The 21,311-nt window shown below is 42.4% G+C and overlaps 1 protein-coding gene across 1 annotated transcript in view; it reads left to right on the top strand.

The window, feature by feature from the left end:
• The first annotated feature begins 910 nt into the window (after nt 1-910).
• Nucleotides 911-21,311, top strand: part of LOC129813155 (dynein axonemal heavy chain 6-like) — a 62,636-nt gene continuing 42,235 nt past the window's right edge. Inside the window, exons 1-21 of the mRNA XM_055865399.1 lie at nt 911-1,086; nt 2,738-2,847; nt 2,946-3,085; nt 3,167-3,319; nt 3,477-3,589; nt 3,864-4,034; nt 5,386-5,495; nt 5,625-5,687; nt 5,883-6,018; nt 6,097-6,228; nt 6,839-7,089; nt 7,191-7,311; nt 7,473-7,635; nt 7,745-7,790; nt 9,533-9,630; nt 11,717-11,889; nt 17,856-18,203; nt 18,427-18,768; nt 18,984-19,374; nt 19,539-19,729; nt 19,980-20,225. Coding sequence (XP_055721374.1) covers nt 1,081-1,086; nt 2,738-2,847; nt 2,946-3,085; nt 3,167-3,319; nt 3,477-3,589; nt 3,864-4,034; nt 5,386-5,495; nt 5,625-5,687; nt 5,883-6,018; nt 6,097-6,228; nt 6,839-7,089; nt 7,191-7,311; nt 7,473-7,635; nt 7,745-7,790; nt 9,533-9,630; nt 11,717-11,889; nt 17,856-18,203; nt 18,427-18,768; nt 18,984-19,374; nt 19,539-19,729; nt 19,980-20,225 — 3,504 coding nt within the window. The 5' untranslated portion in view covers nt 911-1,080. The remainder of the gene's footprint in view (nt 1,087-2,737; nt 2,848-2,945; nt 3,086-3,166; nt 3,320-3,476; nt 3,590-3,863; nt 4,035-5,385; nt 5,496-5,624; nt 5,688-5,882; nt 6,019-6,096; nt 6,229-6,838; nt 7,090-7,190; nt 7,312-7,472; nt 7,636-7,744; nt 7,791-9,532; nt 9,631-11,716; nt 11,890-17,855; nt 18,204-18,426; nt 18,769-18,983; nt 19,375-19,538; nt 19,730-19,979; nt 20,226-21,311) is intronic.

The raw sequence follows: 21,311 nt of genomic DNA on the forward strand, positions 1-21,311 counted from the left end.
CAAGTCAGTTAATAACAAATTCGTATTTACAATGACGGCCTACTAACCCAGACAACGCTGGGCCAATTGTGCGTCGCCCTATGGGGCTCCCAATCACGGGCGGTTTTGATACAGCCTGGAATCGAACCAGGGTCTGTAGTGATGCCTCTAGCACTGAGATGCAGTGCCTTGAACATGGGGCATTAGACCGCTGCACCACTAGGGAGCCCACCCGGTGCGCAGGGCTTCTGAATTAAGTGCAAATACCGGCAACAGCTCAACACGAATTTTAAAAAAGGAGCGCAAGCCTTAATCGTTAGCTTTTCTACAGAAATGTTTGGTGATCGACTAGGAATGCCTTGAAGATCGACCACTGGCCTAGTACGTTTAGGCCCCTTATTTTATAACTCGTTCTCCAACCAATATGCATCAATTGAGGAGCATGAATTGAAGTGAATAGGAAATTGAGTAACTCTTGCGAGGACAGTGAAAGTTGATAAAATGTATTTTTTATAAACCCAGAGCAATGACCTTCATCTGGATTTCACACACACACACACACACACACACACACACACACACACACACACACACACACACACACACACACACACACACACACACACACACACACACACACACACACACAAACTGGCTTTCTACGGGTTTAGGGACCAATCACAATGGGTAAGCAAAACAAAATCCTGATAAAGGCCAACACGCGGTCTTACCATTAACAACAAAGAAGCTCTGTTATTAACTTCCACTGTCCAAGACTTTCTGAATTTCCTCTTCATTGAAATAACACCATGAACGATACAGATCAGAGTTTTATTATTCACTAGATGCTTGGCAGTTATTTGAGAGGCCTGCTGTGAATCGCTGGGTTCGAATCACGTGTTCGTTCGCTCATCAGAACGTTGCCCAGCAACTTGTTACAACTGCCAGTGCTTTCAAGCCAAGTCCACGGATCTCTTGTTGCACTTTGTTGATGAACAATAAGATAGCTAGCTAACCACTTGAATAGTTCATGCAGAAAATGAGTGAATTATTTGAGAATATCAACTTCTGATATTTTGATGTTGAGCCTGGCAATTGATAATGGATGTAAGTAGCTAGCAAGAGCTGTCAGTTAGCTTAGCCATTGTCCTTAGCTAGCCAGCTAACGACGTCGTTTTCATCCATGATGAATTATACATTTATCTAGCAACTGCGTTACCTTTATACTGTCAGGGTTGGGTAGGTTACTTTGTAAATGTAATCCGTTACAGTTACTGGTTACCTGTGCAAAATTGTAATCAGTAATGTAACTTTTTGATTAGTGAAGACATCAAAACTAGGAAATAACACATATGGAATCATGTAGTAAACAAAAAAGTGTTACATCAAAATATATTTTATATTTGAGATTCTTCAAAGTAGCCACCCTTTGCCTTGATGACAGCTTTGCACACTCTTGGCATTCTCTCAACCAGCTTCATGAGGAATGCCAGCTTCACCTGGAATGCATTTCAATTAACAGGTGTGCCTTGTTAATTTGTGGAATTCCTTTCCTTCTTAATGTGTTTGAGCCAATAAGTTATGTTGTGACTGATAGGGGTGGTATACAGAAGATAGCCCTATTTGGTAAAATACCAAGTTCATATTATGGCAAGAACAGCTCAAATAAGCAAAGAGAAATTACAGTTCATCATTACTTTAAGACATGAAGGTCAGTCAATCCAGATTTCAAGAACTTTGAAAGTTTCTTCAAGTGCAGTCGCAAAAACCATCGCAATGATGAAACTGTCTCTCATGAGGACCACCACAGGAAAGGAAGACCCAGAGTTACCTCTGCTGCAGAGGATACGTTCATTAGAGTTACCAGCCTCAGAAATTGCAGCCCAAATGCTTCACAGAGTTCAAGTAACAGACACATCTCAACATCAACAGCCGTGTCTTTGTGAGACGTAGAGTAGGTGAATGGATGATCTCCGCATGCATGTGTGGTTCCCACCGTGAAGCATGGAGGAGGAGGTGTGAGGGTGCATTGCTGGTGACACTGTCAGTGATTTATTTAGAATTCAAGGCACACTTAACCAGCATTGCTACCACAGCATTCTGCAGTCATCCACAACAACCACAATCCGTAAGGCGCAAATAGCTAAATGAGAGAGCAGCAGTGTGATTCACATCAATGCGCTATGTAGATATCAATAGTAAAGTGATATACGTATCGCCGTAGGCTACACTGCTATCGTCCTTACCTCCAAGCGTTTATTCAAGTTGGATCATCTTTGGATGCCGACAGCAGTCTCAGCATTGGAAGACATAGCTTGAACTGTAGCCTACAAAAGCCTATTCCTGCTCTTCCCGTGATCCATCAAACACATTTGGTGTGTCATCATAGTGGTCTCTGACTTGCACCTTTTTTCAATGCTGATTTGCATGTCATTGAGAAAACAGAGGAGTGTCAAATATTTTTTTTCACAAACATCCTTTCTGAATGTAAAAGTAATCCTCGAAGTAATCATCTAATTTCTAAAAAGTATCTGTAATCTGATTACAGTATTTTTGCTGGTAACATAAAGGATTACAGTTGCCGTTTTTTGTAATCCCTTACATGTAACGGATTACATGTAATCCATTACTCCCCAACCCTGATACTGTAACATGTATCCCATGGATCTGGCCAACTAATGAAATAGTCTTCTAGTTTATGTCATTATAACGCTAGGTAATGTGAGATTTTCAGCATCTGACGGTTTCAAACTTCCAGCAGTCTCCAGGCTCTTCTTCAGGAAAAGGATCCAATGAACTTCCACCAAGGGTTGATACTTTACTTCACAGGAAGAATGTCAAGGAAAAAGAAGAGAGTTACATTTCTATGTAAGTTTGTCAATTATATAGCAAAGTGGTATTTTTAATTCAATTAGAAACTTAGCTACTTGTCAGTATGGATTTGTAAATGTTTGTCATTTTTACAGGTTACTAAAGAAAAACAAACATGTCAAGAGATCATGTATAAAATTGAGTAAATTGTCAGGTGTGGGAGAATCTCCCACTGAAAATGCACTATCATCAAATGTGTCCAGGTCTCCTTTACATGGAAGGAGCATTAAGAAAAGTGAGTCTCATCCTCATTTGTTGTATTTTAATGGATTTTGTAAGCAAAATCATTGTGCGCGCAACATTTCTGTTTCTCTAGTTGGGTGCATGTTCCAGCCCAGCAAGCAGGAGCCACTGTGTCTGAAAAGAGGGGTCATTGAACCAATTAAACACATGTGTGAACCCTCAATGATCCCCGACACATGGAACTATAAAGGAAATAGAGTGAAAAACGTCCGCTTCGATGCAAAAGGTAGATTACCCCGAAATAGTTACACGGAACTGGTTGATTAAGCTTTTTTGCTGCACTTAGCTTTTTTTTAAATGTAGGCTATTCTGTACATAGCCTACATGTCAGGGTGAGGACGTTAGACGTAGCATAATTATTGTACATTGTTGGTTCTCAACAGAGCCTGACAATGACTGTGTTGTGAGCCACATAATCAGATTGAGAGAAAAACTGGGCTGGTCCACTGAGATTCCTGACAGGAGAATAGCAAAAGCATGCCCACAAAACATACAGGTTGGTTTCCACCATTTTAGTTGCTAGCCTATATGATCAATTGATGTGAACTTTATCATTGAGTCTCTGCAGTCCACGGTTTTTATATTTTACATATATATAAAAAAAAAAAAAAATGTCCAAGACTAGGTTTATATAAGTATAACAGTTAAATTGTGTGTTATTTTTTTTTAAATACACTAGAGATATTTTGTAATCATTGGCATACGTCTTCATAATCAATACATAATATTTGAATCAATGCAAATCTAACTTCCTTGTGGATGTTGTGCAGGAAATCCCTGAGGAGACTAAAAAGGATCCTGGAGAGTATGTGTACTGTCTGATGAGGAACAGAGGTGACCTCAAGATCCAGCCCAACCCCTATGATCTTCAGGTGGTTTCTGTCCAGACAGCTAAACAGAGCTGTCAGTACTGGACCGTTAGCGCTTCATGCATATTCAAGGTCAGTTCAACTAGTTCACCGTTGAACTGTTAAACGTTGGTGAAAATACATAGGGTGCGTTAGTAAATTCACTCTGGCTATCTACTCCGATTTCAGAGCACTCTCGTCTGAGTATGCCAGAGCACAGAATAACTGATGAATTTACGAATGCTCAACACCCGTTGAATATTGCCGGTGTCAGTAAACGTCGGCAAAAAAAGTGTAATTAAAATGTTGCCAGCAGCACGGTTACCGTCACCAACCCTCTAGATAACATGAAAACACCCTAACCAGCTCTGCTAGGGCGAATAAAATGGTCAGAGTGAGATTTTTCTCTCATTTGTGTCTGGAAGTAGCTAGCCAGCTAGCCAACGTTAGCCAAGTTAGCTTAGGTGCTTGACTGCCTTTGTGAGGACAGAACCCAACTCCTCGGCCAGAGCTTCCAGTGTGTGCTCTGAACGATCTGAGAGCGAAACGCTCTGAATTTACCAACGGACAATCTGACAACGCTCTGAATTTGTGAAGGGACAATCTAACAAAGCTCTGAATTTACGAAGGAACAATCTGACAACACTCTGAATTTACGAAGGAACAATCTGACAACACTCTGAATTTACGAAGGAACAATCTGACAACACTCTGAATTTACGAAGGAACAATCTGACAACACTCTGAATTTACGAAGGAACAATCTGACAACACTCTGAATTTACGAAGGAACAATCTGACAACACTCTGAATTTACGAAGGAACAATCTGACAACACTCTGAATTTACGAAGGAACAATCTGACAACACTCTGAATTTACGAAGGAACAATCTGACAACACTCTGAATTTACGAAGGGACAATCTGACAACGCTCTGAATTTATGAACGCACAAAGCGCACTCTGGCACTCCAGATTGAATATACGAACGCACAGAGCGCACTCTGGCAATCCAGATTGAATTTACCAACGCACCCATATATTGCTATTCTTTGTATAGTGCACAACTTTTGACAAGGGACACAAGTATTGTACTATATATGGCTTTTGTTACTATTTGGGACGCACACATAATTTACTCCTATTTTATGTGCAGGTTTCCCAGAATACAAGTAAAGCCTAGTCCTGGGCCTGTATCCACAAAGCATCTCAAAGCAAGAGTGCAGATCTAAGATCTATCCATATAATTCAATGAATTATAATCTAAACAGTGAAACTGATCCTAGATCAGCTCTCATACAACTGATAGTTTTTTGGGTATATGAGCCTTGGCATGTTCAATGGAGATTCTTCAACGTGTTTTTAATTTTAGTCCAAGACTAGGCTTAATCTGTGTCCAGGAAACCATCCCAAAGAGTCCACCTCACTCGGTTTTATTTTATAGGTGTCTGTTTTGGAGGACAGAAGTGGTGAAATCATGTCTGTAATAGACTGGCTTTCTGAAAGAGAACTGTTTTTCAAAATCTTCAAGTTGCCATTGTTTGCAAAATTCAGGTTTGTATGGTTATTCTTATAGAAGGATGATGAAAAGTGTGTATCTGATATGTGTATGTGGAAAGTATGTGATATAATACCGTAAAATACTGTAATCCAGTTTTACAATGAACTTTTTGCTCTCTGTAGAATTTGGAAGGCATTTACAATCTGGAAGGTCACAGTATGCCACTCAAAGACCAAAAAAGCTAAGTGAGTGTTGATCAAATATTACGTGCCACATGATATTTCACTTGTCTTATAATAAGTCTCCGTACGGCCAGTGTTGCCTGTCTTCTTCTTGTTCCTCTTTTTCTGCTTTTCTTTGTCTCCACGCTATTAAATACCTTCCAAATAGAACTTAAGAGCTTTTGAATTACATTATTTGTTATCAATTTTATTTTTTAGGGAAATATTATCCAAAGGTCTTTTTTTTACTGATGACATCTTCTTGAGATGTCTGGTTGAAATCAAAGGACTTTTCGAGATGGCCAGTGACAAGACAAGATATGGCGATTCTGACGGTGCCATTGTTTTAACCAAGGTGGGACCATGTTTTTTTTGGATAACAATCTTGTTTTCAACTCCTTTCTAATAACATGGTTTTGTTTATTCTACCTAGTTGGATAAATCCACCACATACTCCTTGATAGGCTTCTGTGAGGCCCAGAACCAACAATGTGCTGTAGCACTGAGACAACTTCACTGCCTTCACCACAAAGTTGCCACTTTGATTCGTGCAGCTTGTCTGAAGGTACACTGTATTAGTCCTTTAGATTGTTACGAGGACATGTCATTTAAGAGTCCTGAAAAAACATCTCTGTCACTATCCTCTGCTGATCTACCTTGGTTTTGATGTTTGGCATGACAACAACCATAGGTGTTGGCATGACAACACAAACAGCCCTAATTCATAAAGAACCTCAGAGGCGGAGTGCTGATTTAGGATCAGATCCATGGAATATCTTACGCAAAAAGGTACAAGGGAGTGTGGTATATGGCCAATATACCACGTTGTAAAGGCTGTTCTTATGCACAATGCAACGCGGAGTGCCTGGATACAGCCCTTAGCCGTGGTATATTGGCAATATACCACAAATCCCGAGGTGCCTTATTGCTATTATAAACTGGTTACCAACTTAATTAGAGCAGTAAAAATGAATGTTTTGTCATACCCATGGTATACAGTCTGATATACCACGGCTGTCAGCCAATCAGCATTCAGGGCTCGAACCACCCAGTTTATAATAGTCAATATGATCTAAAAGGCTAAACTAATCCCAGATCAGCACTCCTACTCTGAGACATTTTATATTGAATAAGATATATTCAATATATCATTGTACTGTCTTTTTTCTTGTCAGGTAGCAGAGGTCCAGGGTGCAGAGAGACTGTTCCTCCCTCTGTCCTCTCAGTCGACCAACAGGCCGATGTATGCTGAGGTGGCTGAGTGGAGGATCCTCTTGTGTCGCTTCAGCCACTTCCTCAACATGATAGACAGAATGTTTGAAGAGATGCTCTGTGTCTTGGTCAGATCTGCAGTTCAACTCCTTCTGTTGTTTCTCCGAGAGTCCTCTAACACTAATGGAGTGAAAGAGAGAAGACAAAAGACAAAGTAAGTGGTTTTTAAGGGAAATATAGTAAGGTTATGGCATTTGTCAATGAGTTTAATTAGCATGCTTGCGATGTTGAAATATTTGCCTGTGTACTCCCTAGAAAAATGGCAAGGATGGATGCAAGTGGACCTTACATAAATATTATCAAAGAGCCAACTGGTCGTAATGCGGCGCATAAACTTTCTTCACCAAGCCAAGGCCAACCACAGCTTGTTAACAAGGTAGATCAGCTTTTATCTATTGTGCCAATGTGGTCAGAAACATGTAAACATCACTAAACAATGCGTCACTTGTAATACTAAATTGACTTGTAGTATCACATTTTCTAGTAATCTCTCGTGGACCAACTTTAGTTCTTGGTTAACTGAGATTACATTTGTAGATGCTACCGGATTTTAAAAAGGAAGAGCCTAAAGAAGAGATCCAGGCTGTATTTGAAGTGAACGTCCTGCTTACAGTCACACCTGTGAACCAGCCAATGACAGATGATGTCTCAGCCAAAGGGACAGCCACAACAGAGCTCCACTCTGAAGTCGACACAAAAGGTGAATCCCATTTATAGTATAAAAAAAAAAAACTAAAGTAGATATTAACTCTATTAACTAAGGTGTTCAACTTAAATGTCTGCTGAAGCTTAGTGTTTTCTCAACCTAGATACGGAGAAGGATAAAGAGGTTTCCCGTGAGGAGACTCCATGGCGGTATGACTTCACTTATATACACTGCTCAAAAAAATAAAGGGAACACTTAAACAACACAATGTAACTCCAAGTGAATCACACTTCTGTGAAATCAAACTGTCCACTTAGGAAGCAACACTGATTGACAATAAATTTCACATGCTGTTGTGCAAATGGAATAGACAAAAGGTGGAAATTATAGGCAATTAGCAAGACACCCCCCAAAACAGGAGTGATTCTGCAGGTGGTGACCACAGACCACTTCTCAGTTCCTATGCTTCCTGGCTGATGTTTTGGTCACTTTTGAATGCTGGCGGTGCTCTCAATCTAGTGGTAGCATGAGACGGAGTCTACAACCCACACAAGTGGCTCAGGTAGTGCAGTTCATCCAGGATGGCACATCAATGCGAACTGTGGCAAAAAGGTTTGCTGTGTCTGTCAGCGTAGTGTCCAGAGCATGCAGGCGCTACCAGGAGACAGGCCAGTACATCAGGAGACGTGGAGGAGGCCGTAGGAGGGCAACAACCCAGCAGCAGGACCGGTACCTCCGCCTTAGTGCAAGGAGGTGCACTGCCAGAGCCCTGCAAAATGACCTCCAGCAGGCCACAAATGTGCATGTGTCTGCTCAAACGGTCAGAAACAGACTCCATGAGGGTGGTATGAGGGCCCGACGTCCACAGGTGGGGGTTGTGCTTAAAGCCCAACACCGTGCAGGACGTTTGGCATTTGCCAGAGAACACCAAGATTGGCAAATTCGCCACTGGTGCCCTGTGCTCTTCACAGATGAAAGCAGGCTCCCACTGAGCACATGAGCACATGTGACAGACGTGACACAGTCTGGAGACGCCGTGGAGAACGTTCTGCTGCCTGCAACATCCTCCAGCATGACCGGTTTGGCGATGGGTCAGTCATGGTGTGGGGTGGCATTTCTTTGTGGGGCCGCACAGCCCTCCATGTGCTCGCCAGAGGTAGCCTGACTGCCATTAGGTACCGAGATGAGATCCTCAGACCCCTTGTGAGACCATATGCTGACACATGCACATTTGTGGCCTGCTGGAGGTCATTTTGCAGGGCTCTGGCAGTGCACCTCCTTGCACTAAGGCGGAGGTACCGGTCCTGCTGCTGGGTTGTTGCCCTCCCACGGCCTCCTCCACGTCTCCTGATGTACTGGCCTGTCTCCTGGTAGCGCCTGCATGCTCTGGACACTACGCTGACAGACACAGCAAACCTTTTTGCCACAGTTCGCATTGATGTGCCATCCTGGATGAATTGCACTACCTGAGCCACTTGTGTGGGTTGTAGACTCCGTCTCATGCTACCACTAGATTGAGAGCACCGCCAGCATTCAAAAGTGACCAAAACATCAGCCAGGAAGCATAGGAACTGAGAAGTGGTCTGTGGTCACCACCTGCAGAATCACTCCTGTTTTGGGGGGTGTCTTGCTAATTGCCTATAATTTCCACCTTTTGTCTATTCCATTTGCACAACAGCATGTGAAATGTATTGTCAATCAGTGTTGCTTCCTAAGTGGACAGTTTGATTTCACAGAAGTGTGATTCACTTGGAGTTACATTGTGTTGTTTAAGTGTTCCCTTTATTTTTTTGAGCAGTGTATTACAATAAACTGTATCGCTCCATGTTCCTCTATTAGAAAAATGTATGAATTTCACAAACATCAGCTAGTGTTTTTCTGCTAATCTGTCAGTCAGCTCAGTCAGTGAAGTGATTATATTACACAGATGCTGTTGTTTTCCTTCTCCTAGTTCGCCCAGCAAACGAGTGAAGCTAACCATCTATCCCTGCCTTGATGACTTCACACTGCACATTCAGCAAGTGCTACAAGGATTTGAACAAGTCATTGGTAAGACATTCTCTAAAGATTTAAATTCACAGCCTTATTGTCTTGTAAATACTGTAGGTTCATAAGTATTATGCTGTTTTAAAGTGCAGAGCTTTGCTAGACGGTAATGGACTGTGTCCCAGATGGCACACTATTCCCTACATGCAGCATACAGTGCCTTCGGAAAGTATTCAGACCCCTTGACTTTTTCCACATTTTGTTACGTTACAGCCTTATTCTAACATGCTTCTTTTAACCTCATCAATCTACACACAATACCCCATAATGACATCACAATACCCCATAAGGACAAAGCAAAAACTTTTTTCGAAATTTCTGCAAAGTTATAAAAAACTCAAATACCTTAATTACATACAGTACCAGTCAAAGTTTGGACACACCTACTCATTCCTGGGGTTTTCTTAATTTGTACTATTTTCTACATTCCAGAATAATAGTGAAGACATCAAAACTATGAAAAGTGTAGTAACCAAAAAAGTGTTAAACAAATCAAAATATATTTTATATTTGAGATTCTTCAAAGTAGCCACCCTTTGCCTTGATGACAGTTTTGCACACTCTTGGCATTCTCTCAACCAGCTTCATGAGGTAGTTACCAGGAATGCATTTCAATGAACAGTTAATGCCTTGTTAAACATTAATTTGTGGAATTTCTTTCCTTATTAATTCGTTTGAGCCAATCAGTTGTGTTGTGACAAGGTACAGGAGGGGTGGAATACAGAAGATAGCCCTATTTGGCAAAAGACCAAGTCCATATTATGGCAATAACAGCTCAAATAAGCAAAGACAAATGATAGTCCATCATTACTTTAAGACATGAAGGTCAGTCAATCCGGAAATTTTCAAGAACTTTGAAAGTTCCTTCAAGTGCAGTCGCTATCAACTATCAAGCGCAATAATTCAACTGGCTCTCATGAGGGCTGCCACAGGAAAGGAAGACCCAGAGTTACCTCTGCTGTAGAGGATAAGTTCATTAGAATTAACAAGCCTCAGAAATTTCAGCCAAAATAAATGCTTCACAGAGCTCAAGTAACAGACATATCTCAACATCAACTGTTCAGAGGAGAATGGGTGAATCAGACCTTCATGGTCGAATTGCTGCAAAGAAAACACTACTAAAGCACACCAATAAGAAGAAGAGACTTGCTTGGGCCAAGAAACACAAACAATGGACATTAAACCGGTGGAAATCTGTCCTTTGGCCTGATGAGTCCAATTTTGCAAATGTTTGGTTCCAACTGCCGTGTCTTTGTGAGACGCAGAGTAGGTGAACGGATGATCTCGGAATGTGTGGTTCCCACTGTGAAGCATGGAGGGGGAGGTGTGATGTGTGGGGGTGCTTTGCTGGTGACACAGTCAGTGATTTATTTAGAATTCAAGGCACACTTAACCAGCATGGCTACCACAGCATTCTGCAGCGATACGCCATCCCATTTGGTTTGCGCTGAGTGGGACTATCATTTGTTTTTCAACAGGACAATGACCCAACACACCTCCAGGCTGTGCAAGGGCTATTTGACCAAGAAGGAGAGTGATGGAGTGATGCATCAGATGACCTGGCCTCCACAATCACCCAACCTCAACCCAATTGAGATGGTTTGGGATGAGTTGTACCGCAGAGTGAAGGAAAAGCAGCCAACAAGTGCTCAGCATATGTGGGAACTCCTTCAAGACTGTTGGAAAAGCATTCCAGGTGAAGCTGGTTGAGAGAATGCCAAGAGTGTGCAAAGCTGTCATCAAGGCAAAGGTGGCTACTTTGAAGAATCTCAAATAATAAATATATTTTGATTTGTTTAACACTTTTTTGGTGACACCATGATTCCATATGTGTTATTTCATAGATTTGATGGCTTCGCTATTGTTCTACAATGTAGAAAATAGTAAAAATATAGAAAACCCTTGAATGAGTAGGTGTGTCCAAACTTTTGACTGGGTACTGTATAGGGAATAAGGTACCATTTGCGACACATCCATGAATAATTAGTAATCTACAGAAATGAAATAAGCACTGGATTGTAACAATTATCTCTAACTGTTTTACAGTTACACATTTGCCCTTTATATTAATTACATTGATTTCACTCAGCCAAACAGACGTCCTTCAACCAAGACCCTAACCTCCTGGATTTGCACTCGCCTCCTGTGTTTGACCTGAAACTGTCTGTTGACGAGGAGCTGGAGAAGGAAAGAGACCAACATCTCCGACCATGGCCTGAGCTGGAGCTGTTACTGGGGACAGATCCCTCTTTCCAGTCTGATGTACGTAGCTATAACTACGTATACACATCTCACACGTACACATGTCACCTGTATGGCATGTCAAACTATCACACCAGCATCATCTAATCATGTGTTATACGCGTCGGAGGCGGAGCTGTTCTCTGTTACATGCTCTTAGCAGACGCTCTTATCCAGCGAGACTTACACAGTTAGTGCATTTAAGGTAGCTAGGTACGACAACCACATATCACAGTTATCAAATCATGAATCAAATCAAATCAAATTTTATTTGTCACATACACATGGTTAGCAGATGTTAATGCGAGTGTAGCGAAATGCTTGTGCTTCTAGTTCCGACAATGCAGTAATATCTAACAAGTAATCTAACCTAACAATTCCACAACTACTACCTTATACACACAAGTGTAAAGGGATAAAGAATATGTACATAAAGATATATGAATGAGTGATGGTACAGAACGGCATAGGCAAGATGCAGTAGATGGTATAGTGTACAGTCTATACATATGAGATGAGTAATGTAGGGTATGTAAACATAAAGTGGCATAGTTTAAAGTGGCTAGTGATACATGTATTACATAAAGATGGCAAGATGCAGTGGATGATATACAGTACAGTATATACATATACATATGAGATGAGTAATGTAGGGTATGTAAACATTATATTAAGTGGCATTGTTTAAAGTGGCTAGTGAGACATTTTTACATAATTTCCATCAATTCCCATTATTAAAGTGGCTGGAGTTGAGTCAGTATGTTGGCAGCGGCCACTAAATGTTAGTGGTGGCTGTTTAACAGTCTGATGGCCTTGAGATAGAAGCTGTTTTTCAGTCTCTCGGTCCCTGCTTTGATGCACCTGTACTAACCTCGCCTTCTGGATGATAGCGGGGTGAACAGGCAGTGGCTCGGGTGGTTGTTGTCCTTGATGATCTTTATGGCCTTCCTGTGACATCGGGTGGTGTAGGTGTCCTGGAGGGCAGTTAGTTTGTCCCCGGTGATGCGTTGTGCAGACCTCACTACCCTCTGGAGAGCCTTGCGGTTGTGGGCGGAGCAGTTGCCGTACCAGGCGGTGATACAGCCCGACAGGATGCTCTCGATTGTGCATCTGTAGAAGTTTGTGAGTGCTTTTGGTGACAAGCCGAATTTCTTCAGCCTCCTGAGGTTGAAGAGGCGCTGCTGCGCCTTCTTCACAACGCTGTCTGTGTGGGTGGACCAATTCAGTTTGTCCGTGATGTGTACACCGAGGAACTTAAAACTTTCCACCTTCTCCACTACTGTCCCGTCGATGTGGATAGGGGGGTGCTCCCTCTGCTGTTTCCTGAAGTCCACAATCATCTCCTTTGTTTTGTTGACGTTGAGTGTGAGGTTATTTTCCTGACACCACACTCCGAGGGCCCTCACCTCCTCCCTGTAGGCCGTCTCGTCGTTGTTGGTAATCAAGCCTACCACTGTAGTGTTGTCCGCAAACTTGATGATTGAGTTGGAGGCGTGCATGGCCACGCAGTCGTGGGTGAACAGGGAGTACAGGAGAGGGCTCAGAACGCACCCTTGTGGGGCCCCAGTGTTGAGGATCAGCGGGGTGGAGATGTTGTTACCTACCCTTACCACCTGGGGGCGGCCCGTCAGGAAGTCCAGGACCCAGTTGCACAGGGCGGGGTCGAGACCCAGGGTCTCGAGCTTGATGACGAGTTTGGAGGGTACTATGGCGTTAAATGCTGAGCTGTAGTCGATGAACAGCATTCTCAAATAGGTATTCCTCTTCCTCAGTTAGGTTTCCATCCAATTGGCAACAGATTTTCATTCCAAAAGAAATCATCTGCATAAATACAATTTGCACATTTTCCCACCAGAGATGTGTTTCCATCAAATTGACTTGATGCGGATAAAAAGCTGTGCGTGATTACATAATACACATAAAAATAACACTTGCTGTTAAATCCCCGTGTACCTAATAAAAAATAGAAGTTAAATGGGTTTCCATCGCATTTTCAACTTTACTGATGGTTTTTGACACAAAAACTGTTGCGTTATATATAACAGAAGTGCCCACTCTGGTCTTAGAATGCGCGCTCTATTTGTCAAACTGCAGCCAAGCATCGATCAGAATAAGACCCTCTATATTTATTGGAAAGCAGCATCAAGCTCATCAACTTTCACCACCTGTGACCCTGTGAAGTTCATCATAGTTCATCAAGTTCATCATCATTTCATCTGTAGCCTAATAAACTGCATGTTTTCCCGAGTTTTAGTGGGAGGACCACACAACATATGAAATCAAAATGTATTTGTCACATATTTTATAAATAACAGGTGTAGACTAACAGTGAAATGCTTACTTACAGTGCCTTCAGAAAGTATTCACACCCATTGACTTTTTCCAAATTTTGTTGAGTTACACCCTGAATTTAAAATGGATAATATTTAGACTTTGTGTAACCGGCCTACACACAATACCCCATCATGTCAAAGTTGGGGTGGCAGGTAGCCTAGTGGTTAGAGTGTTGGACTAGTAACCGAGAGGTTGCAAGATCGAATCCCCGAGCTGACAAGGTGAAAATCTGTCATGCCCCTGAACAAGGCAGTTAGTTCCTAGGCTGTCATTGAAAATAAGAGTTTGTTCTTAACTGACGTGCCTAGTTAAATAAAGATAAAAAAAAAAAAAAAGTAGAATTATATTTTTTGACATTTTTACAAATTAATTAAAAAAGAAAAGCTGAAATGTCTTGAGTCAGTAAGTATTCAAACCATTAGTTATGGAAAGCTTAAATACATTCAGGATTAAAAATGTGCTTAACAAGACACATAATAAATTGCATGGACTCACGCTGTGTGCAATAATACTACCTAATTTCTGTACCCCACACATACAATTATCTGTCGAGCAGTGAATTTCAAACACAGATTCAACCACAAAGACCAGGGAGGTTTTCTAATGCCTCGCAAAGAAGGGCATCGATTGGTAGATGGATTTTAAAAAAGCAGACATTAAATGTCCCTATGAGCATGGGGAAGTTATTAATTACACTTTGGGGATGGTGTATCAATACTAATACTATCAATCACTACTAAGATACAGGCGTCCTTCCTAACTCAGTTGTCTGAGAGGAAGGAAACCGCTCAGGCCAATAGTGACTTTCAAATAGTTACAGAGTTTAATGGCTGTGATAGGAGAAAATTGAGGATGGATAACAACATTGTAGTTACTCCATAATACTAACCTAATTGACAGAGCGAAGAGAACTAAACCTGTATAGAATACAAAAAAAATACAAAACATGCATCCTGTGTGCAATATGGCAAGTTTGGAACTAACTCTTCCTAGAGCTGGCCTCCCATGCCAAACTCAGCAATCGGGGGAGAAGCATTTTGGTCAGGGAGGTGACCAAGAACCTGATGGTCACACTGACAGAGCTCCAGAGTTCCTCTGTGGAGATGGGAGAACCTTCCAGAAAAACAACCATCTCTGCAGCACTCCAACAATCAGACCTTTATGTTAGAGTGGCTTGAAGCCACTCCTCAGTAAAAGGCACATGACAGCCTGCTTGGAATTTGCCAAAAGGCACCTAAAGGACTCTCAGACCATGAAAAACAAGATTCTCTGGTCTGATAAAATCAAAGATTATACTCTTCGGCCTGAATGCCAAGTGTCACGTCTGGAGAAAAACTGGCGCAATCCCTATGGTGAAGCATGGTGGTGGCAGCATCATGCTGTGAGGATGTTTTTCAGCGGCAGGGACTGGGAGACTAGTCAGGATCGAGGGAAAAATGAACGATGAAGTACAAAAAGATTCTTGATGAAAACCTGCTCCAGAGCCCTCAGGACCTCAGACTGGGGCGAAGGTTCACCTTCCAGCAGGACAATGACCCTAAGCACACAGCCAAGACAACGAAGGTTCACCTTCCAGCAGGACAATGACCCTAAGCACACAGCCAAGACAACGCAGATGTGGCTTCGGGACAAGTCTCTGAATGTCCTTGAATGGCCCAGCCAGAGCCCGGACTTGAACCCGATTGAACATCTCCGGAGAGACCTGAAAATAGCTGTTCAGCGACGCTCCCCATCCAACCTGACAGAGTTTGAGAGGATCTTCAGAGAATAATGGAAGAAACTCCCCAAATACAGGTGTGCCAAGCTTGTAGCGTCATACCCAAGAAGACTCAAGCCTGTAATTGCTGCCAAAGCTGCTTCAACAATGTACTGAGTAAAGGGTCTAAACACTTACAGTATGTAAATGTGATATTTACGTTTTTTATTTGCAATAAATTTGCAAAAATGTATTATAAAAACCTGTGTTTGCTTTGTCATTATGTTGTATTGTGTGTAGATTGATGAGGGGAAAAATCAATGTAATCGATTTTAGAATAAGGCTGTAACGTAAGAAAATGTGTAAAAAGTCAAGGGGTCTGAATACTTTCCGAATGCACTGTATACTGTAGGTAGGTAGGGATAAAGTGGCTAGGCAACAGGATAGATAATAGATTGAGCTGTAGCAGCAGCGTATGTGGAGCAGTAGCAGCAGTGTATATGGTGAGTGTGTGAGTGTCATCAGTAAGCATGTTATGTGTGTGTGGATATATGTACAGTAGTGTGTATGTGTGTGTTGGGATGTCAGCGTGTAAGTATGTGCGAGTGTTTGGGTAGAGACCAGTGTGTGTGTGCATAGAGTCAGTGCAAGAGAGTTTGTTAAAAAAAGTGTCAATGCAGGTAGTCCCGGTAGCCATTTGATTAACTATTTAGCAGCCTGGTTTAGAAGTCTTATGGCTTGGGGGTGGAAGCTGTTCAGGGTCCTGTTGGTTCCCGACTTGGTGCACTGGTACCGCTTGTGGTGTGGTAGCAGAGAGAACAGTGTGGCTTGAGTGACTGGAGTCTTTGACAATTTGTTGGGCTCCTGACTGGCGCAGTTGTCTAAGGCACTGCATCTCAGTGCTAGAGGCGTCATTACAGACCCTGGTTCGATTCCAAGCTGTATCACAACCGGCCGTGATAGGGCGGCGCACTATTGGCACAGCATCGTCCGTGGTAGGCCGGCCATTGTAAATAAGAATTTGTTCTTAACTGACTTGCCTAGTTAAATAAAATAAAATTCCTCTGACACAGAGGTCCTGGATGGCAGGGAGCTCTGCTCCAGTGATGTACTGGGCCGTACTCACCATTCTCTGGAGAGCCTTACAGTCAGGTGCCTTGTGGCTGCTGTACCAAGCAGTGATGCAGCCAGTCAAAATGGTGCAGCTGTAGAACTTTTTGAGGATTTGATGGCTGACGCTAAATCTTTTTAGCCACCTGAAGGGGAAAGAGACTGTCATGTCCTCTTCCAAACACCAAAAGTATTGGGATAAATTCACGTACGTTTATAAAAGTAGTAAAAAGTTAAGTATTTGGTCCAATATTCCTACGCAATGGCTACATTAAGCTTGTGACTGTACAACTTGTTGGATGCATTTGCTGTTTGTTTTGGTTGTGTTTCAGATTAGTTTGTGTCCGATAGAAATTAATGGTAATATTTTATTGTGTAATTTTGGAGTAATTTTGGAGTTAACACTTCTACATTCATGTGGATGCTACCATGATTACAGATAGTCCTGAATGAATCGTGAATAATGATAAGTAAGAAAGTTACAGGCCAAATATCATAGCCCCAAGACATGCTAACCTATCACTATTACAATAACAGGAGAGGTTAGCATTTTTGGGGGGTATGGTCTTTGACCCTTTGTAATTTTCTCACAAGTCTTTGACTTTTGCTTCATAGTCATTGTATCATTTAAAATATAAAGTGCTGGAGGAGGGAGTGTCACAGTGGGGGTCACTGTGGGATTAATTGAGATACTTTTTGAAGAGGTATTTTCCATAGAAGTGTAGTTGTTTGTCACCTACCTATTACTAGTTTGACATGTTGTTCTATGTTCTAAATCAGGTTTGTTGACATATGACATAGACCTTGATACAGATGATACACATCTGATGTGTTTGTTGATTTCCAGCTGTCGGACATCCTCAGTACCGTCCAGCGAGGGATGCAGGGAGTGGAGAAGCACTGTCAGAGGCTAGAGAAGTACTGTGATATGGTGGAGACAGCCATGTTGACTGACATGGATGGGTTCTTGGCCGGGGAGAAATGGTCTCCCCAGGATATCAAGGCCATCTTGGCGGTGCACACAGAGAGCATCAGGCTGATGAAAAGGATAGAGACTGAGACCCGTGTCAACATGATCCTGGTCAGGTGTCACCAGTACCAGTCAAACTGCCTGCCCTACCCAGAGGCTCTCATCTTTACCATTCACTCCATGCTCCCCTCCATTGTAAAGAAGAAGAACCTGGAACTGATGGAGGTTTGTTAAATAGTACATTAGTATACCATAGTTTTTGTTAGTGTTGTTGTTTAAGCGTGTCTGAATACCAGATACTCTACCTACAGTCATGAAGTAAACTTTAGACTTCATGCATAATTCATGTTCAGGCTATTCATATTTTGAAGTTATTGTAACTGTGTTGAGGAGCGCTTTGAGCGGTACTACTTTTCGGTTATACTTTCCTCTCAATCTGTTCAATCAGGTGATCAGAGGAGCTCTTAGAAAGCTGGATAAAGACATTTTTACAGTGGAAGAGTTTGTCGAGCATCTGACCTTCCTGAGTCGGATATCTGTGCAGATTCCAACTCTGGAAAGACAGTATCAGTTCCTCATTCAGCTCTATAGTATGGCTAAAGAGTACCAGATCACTATCTCTCCTGAGGAGCTGGCTTTGTACCAGCACCTCGTCCCCAGCTTCCAGCATCTCAAATCCACTGTCATGATCTGTGAAACCAAGAGGGATGACAACATCTTCAAGTTCAGCGTTGATCTGGGCAAACACTTAAATCAACTCAGATTTGAGCTTGTTCTGGTTAAAAGGAAGGTACGGTTGATCTTTTAGCAGTTGTTGTGCTTTTCTCCCTCCTTAATACTCAATAAGAGTCTTTATTCTTGATTGTGTTTTAACATGTGTGTATCTATGATTTCCTCTTTCTGACAAAGCTGCCTAACCTGGTCTCACACCTGTTCATTCTGCCAATGGCCGGACAACAGATGTAGGACCAGACTTAAAGATGTCACAAATCTCTTATTTCTCAGGTGAACAATCCCATCCTGCTTTGCTGCTATACGTCTCCCAAAGTGGCCAACGAGATCCTCCAGGCTCTCTCGGAGGAGGTGGCCATCTACTCCAATAAGGCATACAGCTACACTAGCTACGGAGAGCTCCTGAGAAACTCTTTTTCTATGAAGAAGATCTCCACTGTGGTCCGCATGAAGCAGGGCCGTGGTTCTAATGCTGCCGAAGTGGAGGCAGAGCTGTCTGAGGTGGACTGTGCCCTGACGCTGAGGAAGATGCTCTGGGGGATGCAGAAGGAATGGGATAAACAGTACAACCGTTGGAGAGCCACCACCTTCGAGCTGCTCAATGTGGACGATCTGCAAAATGATGTCAGCCGCTTTACACAGACCATCTACATGTTAGAGAAAGGTCTCTGAGTGATATTTTAGGATCATTATTGTTGGGATTCACCACCATGTCATGTCAGGTGGTTCTCTGTTATCACAAGTGTTGCTGTGTTAAATGATGGTGTGAATGTAAAGGAATTAATTTATGTGAAACAACTGATAAACGTTGTTTTCTTTGTCATTCAGGTTTACCTGAAAACAACATAGTTCCCATTCTGAAGCAGAAGGTGATGGACTTCAAGCTTTGTCTGCCCATCATCCTGGCTCTCAGGAACCCTTATCTCCGTCAGAGACACTGGGAAGACATCCAGAGCTATATCGGACGATTCTTCACCAAAGAGGATAACTTCACCCTTGGAAACCTATTAGACATAAAGGTAGGGCATCTTTAGATGGTAGCAATGAAATACCCTGCTTTTCTAAGAATTTCTGGAAAAATGTTCAGAAATCACATTCAGGGCCATTTCTAAGTTCTAACATTGCCATCGTGATATGTTTTTTTTTTTTTTTTACCTACTTTAGTTGAATCCACTATTTGTAAGTGGCTCTGGATAAGAGCATTTACTAAATTACTATAATCTGAACGTAAAATGTAATTATAAATTTCCCTCTGTGACATGTATGCAGATTCTTCAGCAAAGTGGTTCGATAGGGGACATCTCCACTACTGCCACCAATGAGGCCACTTTAGAGAGCATCCTGTACAAAGTGATTGACCTGTGGAGGAACACAGACTTCCGTCTGATCACCCACCAGTCTGACACATCCACGGTGAAAATCATCGCCTCGGCAGACGACGTCATGGCACAGCTGGAAGAGAGTCAGACCACTATCATGAGCATCAAGTCATCCCGCTACGCTGAGCCTATCAAGGTCAGGTGTCATTTAAAACTGACCGGAGAGACGTCATAATTCGTTAAAAATAACATGATTTGAATAAATATTGCCCCTTTTCATATCATAGATTCTAGAAATTCGTCTTTCGCTTCAAACCCCGAGTAGACTCCCGAGTGACGCAGCGGTCTAAGGCACTGCATCTCAGTGCTAGAGGCGTCACTACAGACCTGGTTCAATTCCAGGCTGTATCACAACCGGCTGTGATTGGGAGTCCCATAGGGCGGCGCACAATTGGCCCAGTGTCGTCCGGGTTAGGGCTTGTCCGGGGTAGGCCGTCATTGTAAATATGAGTTTGTTCTTAACTGACTTGCCTAGTTAAATAAAGGTTAAATAGTGGTTAAATAGGGCCTCCCGGGTGGCACAGTGGTCTAGGGCCACCAGAGTCTCTGGGTTCGCGCCCAGGCTCTGTCGCAGCCGGCCGCGACCGGGAGGTCCGTGGGGCGACGCACAATTGGGCTAGCGTCGTCCGGGTTAGGGAGGGTTTGGCCGGTAGGGATATCCTTGTCTCATCGCGCTCCAGCGACTCCTGTGGCGGGCCGGGTGCAGTGCGCGCTAACCAAGGGGGCCAGGTGCACGGTGTTTCCTCCGACACATTGGTGCGGCTGGCTTCCGGGTTGGAGGCGCGCTGTGTTAAGAAGCAGTGCGGCTTGGTTGGGTTGTGCTTCGGAGGACGCGTGGCTTTCGACCTTCGTCTCTCCCGAGCCCGTACTGGAGTTGTAGCGATGAGACAAGATAGTAATTACTAGCGATTGGATACCACGAAAAATTGGGGAGAAAAGGGGATAAAATGTATTTAAAAAAATTAATTAAAATAAAATAATGGTTAACCATTTTTTTTTTTTTTTTTTTTTTTTTTAAATAATTTTCTCCCCTTTTCTCCCCAATTTTTCGTGGTATCCAATCGCTAGTAATTACTATCTTTGATTTAATAAGGATTAAATCAAAATATATAAATAAAACCCATTTATGCAGAATTTGAGAAATATAATATTTGTACATAATGGAATCACTCTGTTATTTCAAGAAGAGAAATAAGTTAAGTTCTCTGAATCTTGTAGTTTT

This window comes from Salvelinus fontinalis, chromosome 16 (assembly GCF_029448725.1).
Source record: "Salvelinus fontinalis isolate EN_2023a chromosome 16, ASM2944872v1, whole genome shotgun sequence".
Classification (NCBI taxonomy): domain Eukaryota; kingdom Metazoa; phylum Chordata; class Actinopteri; order Salmoniformes; family Salmonidae; genus Salvelinus; species Salvelinus fontinalis.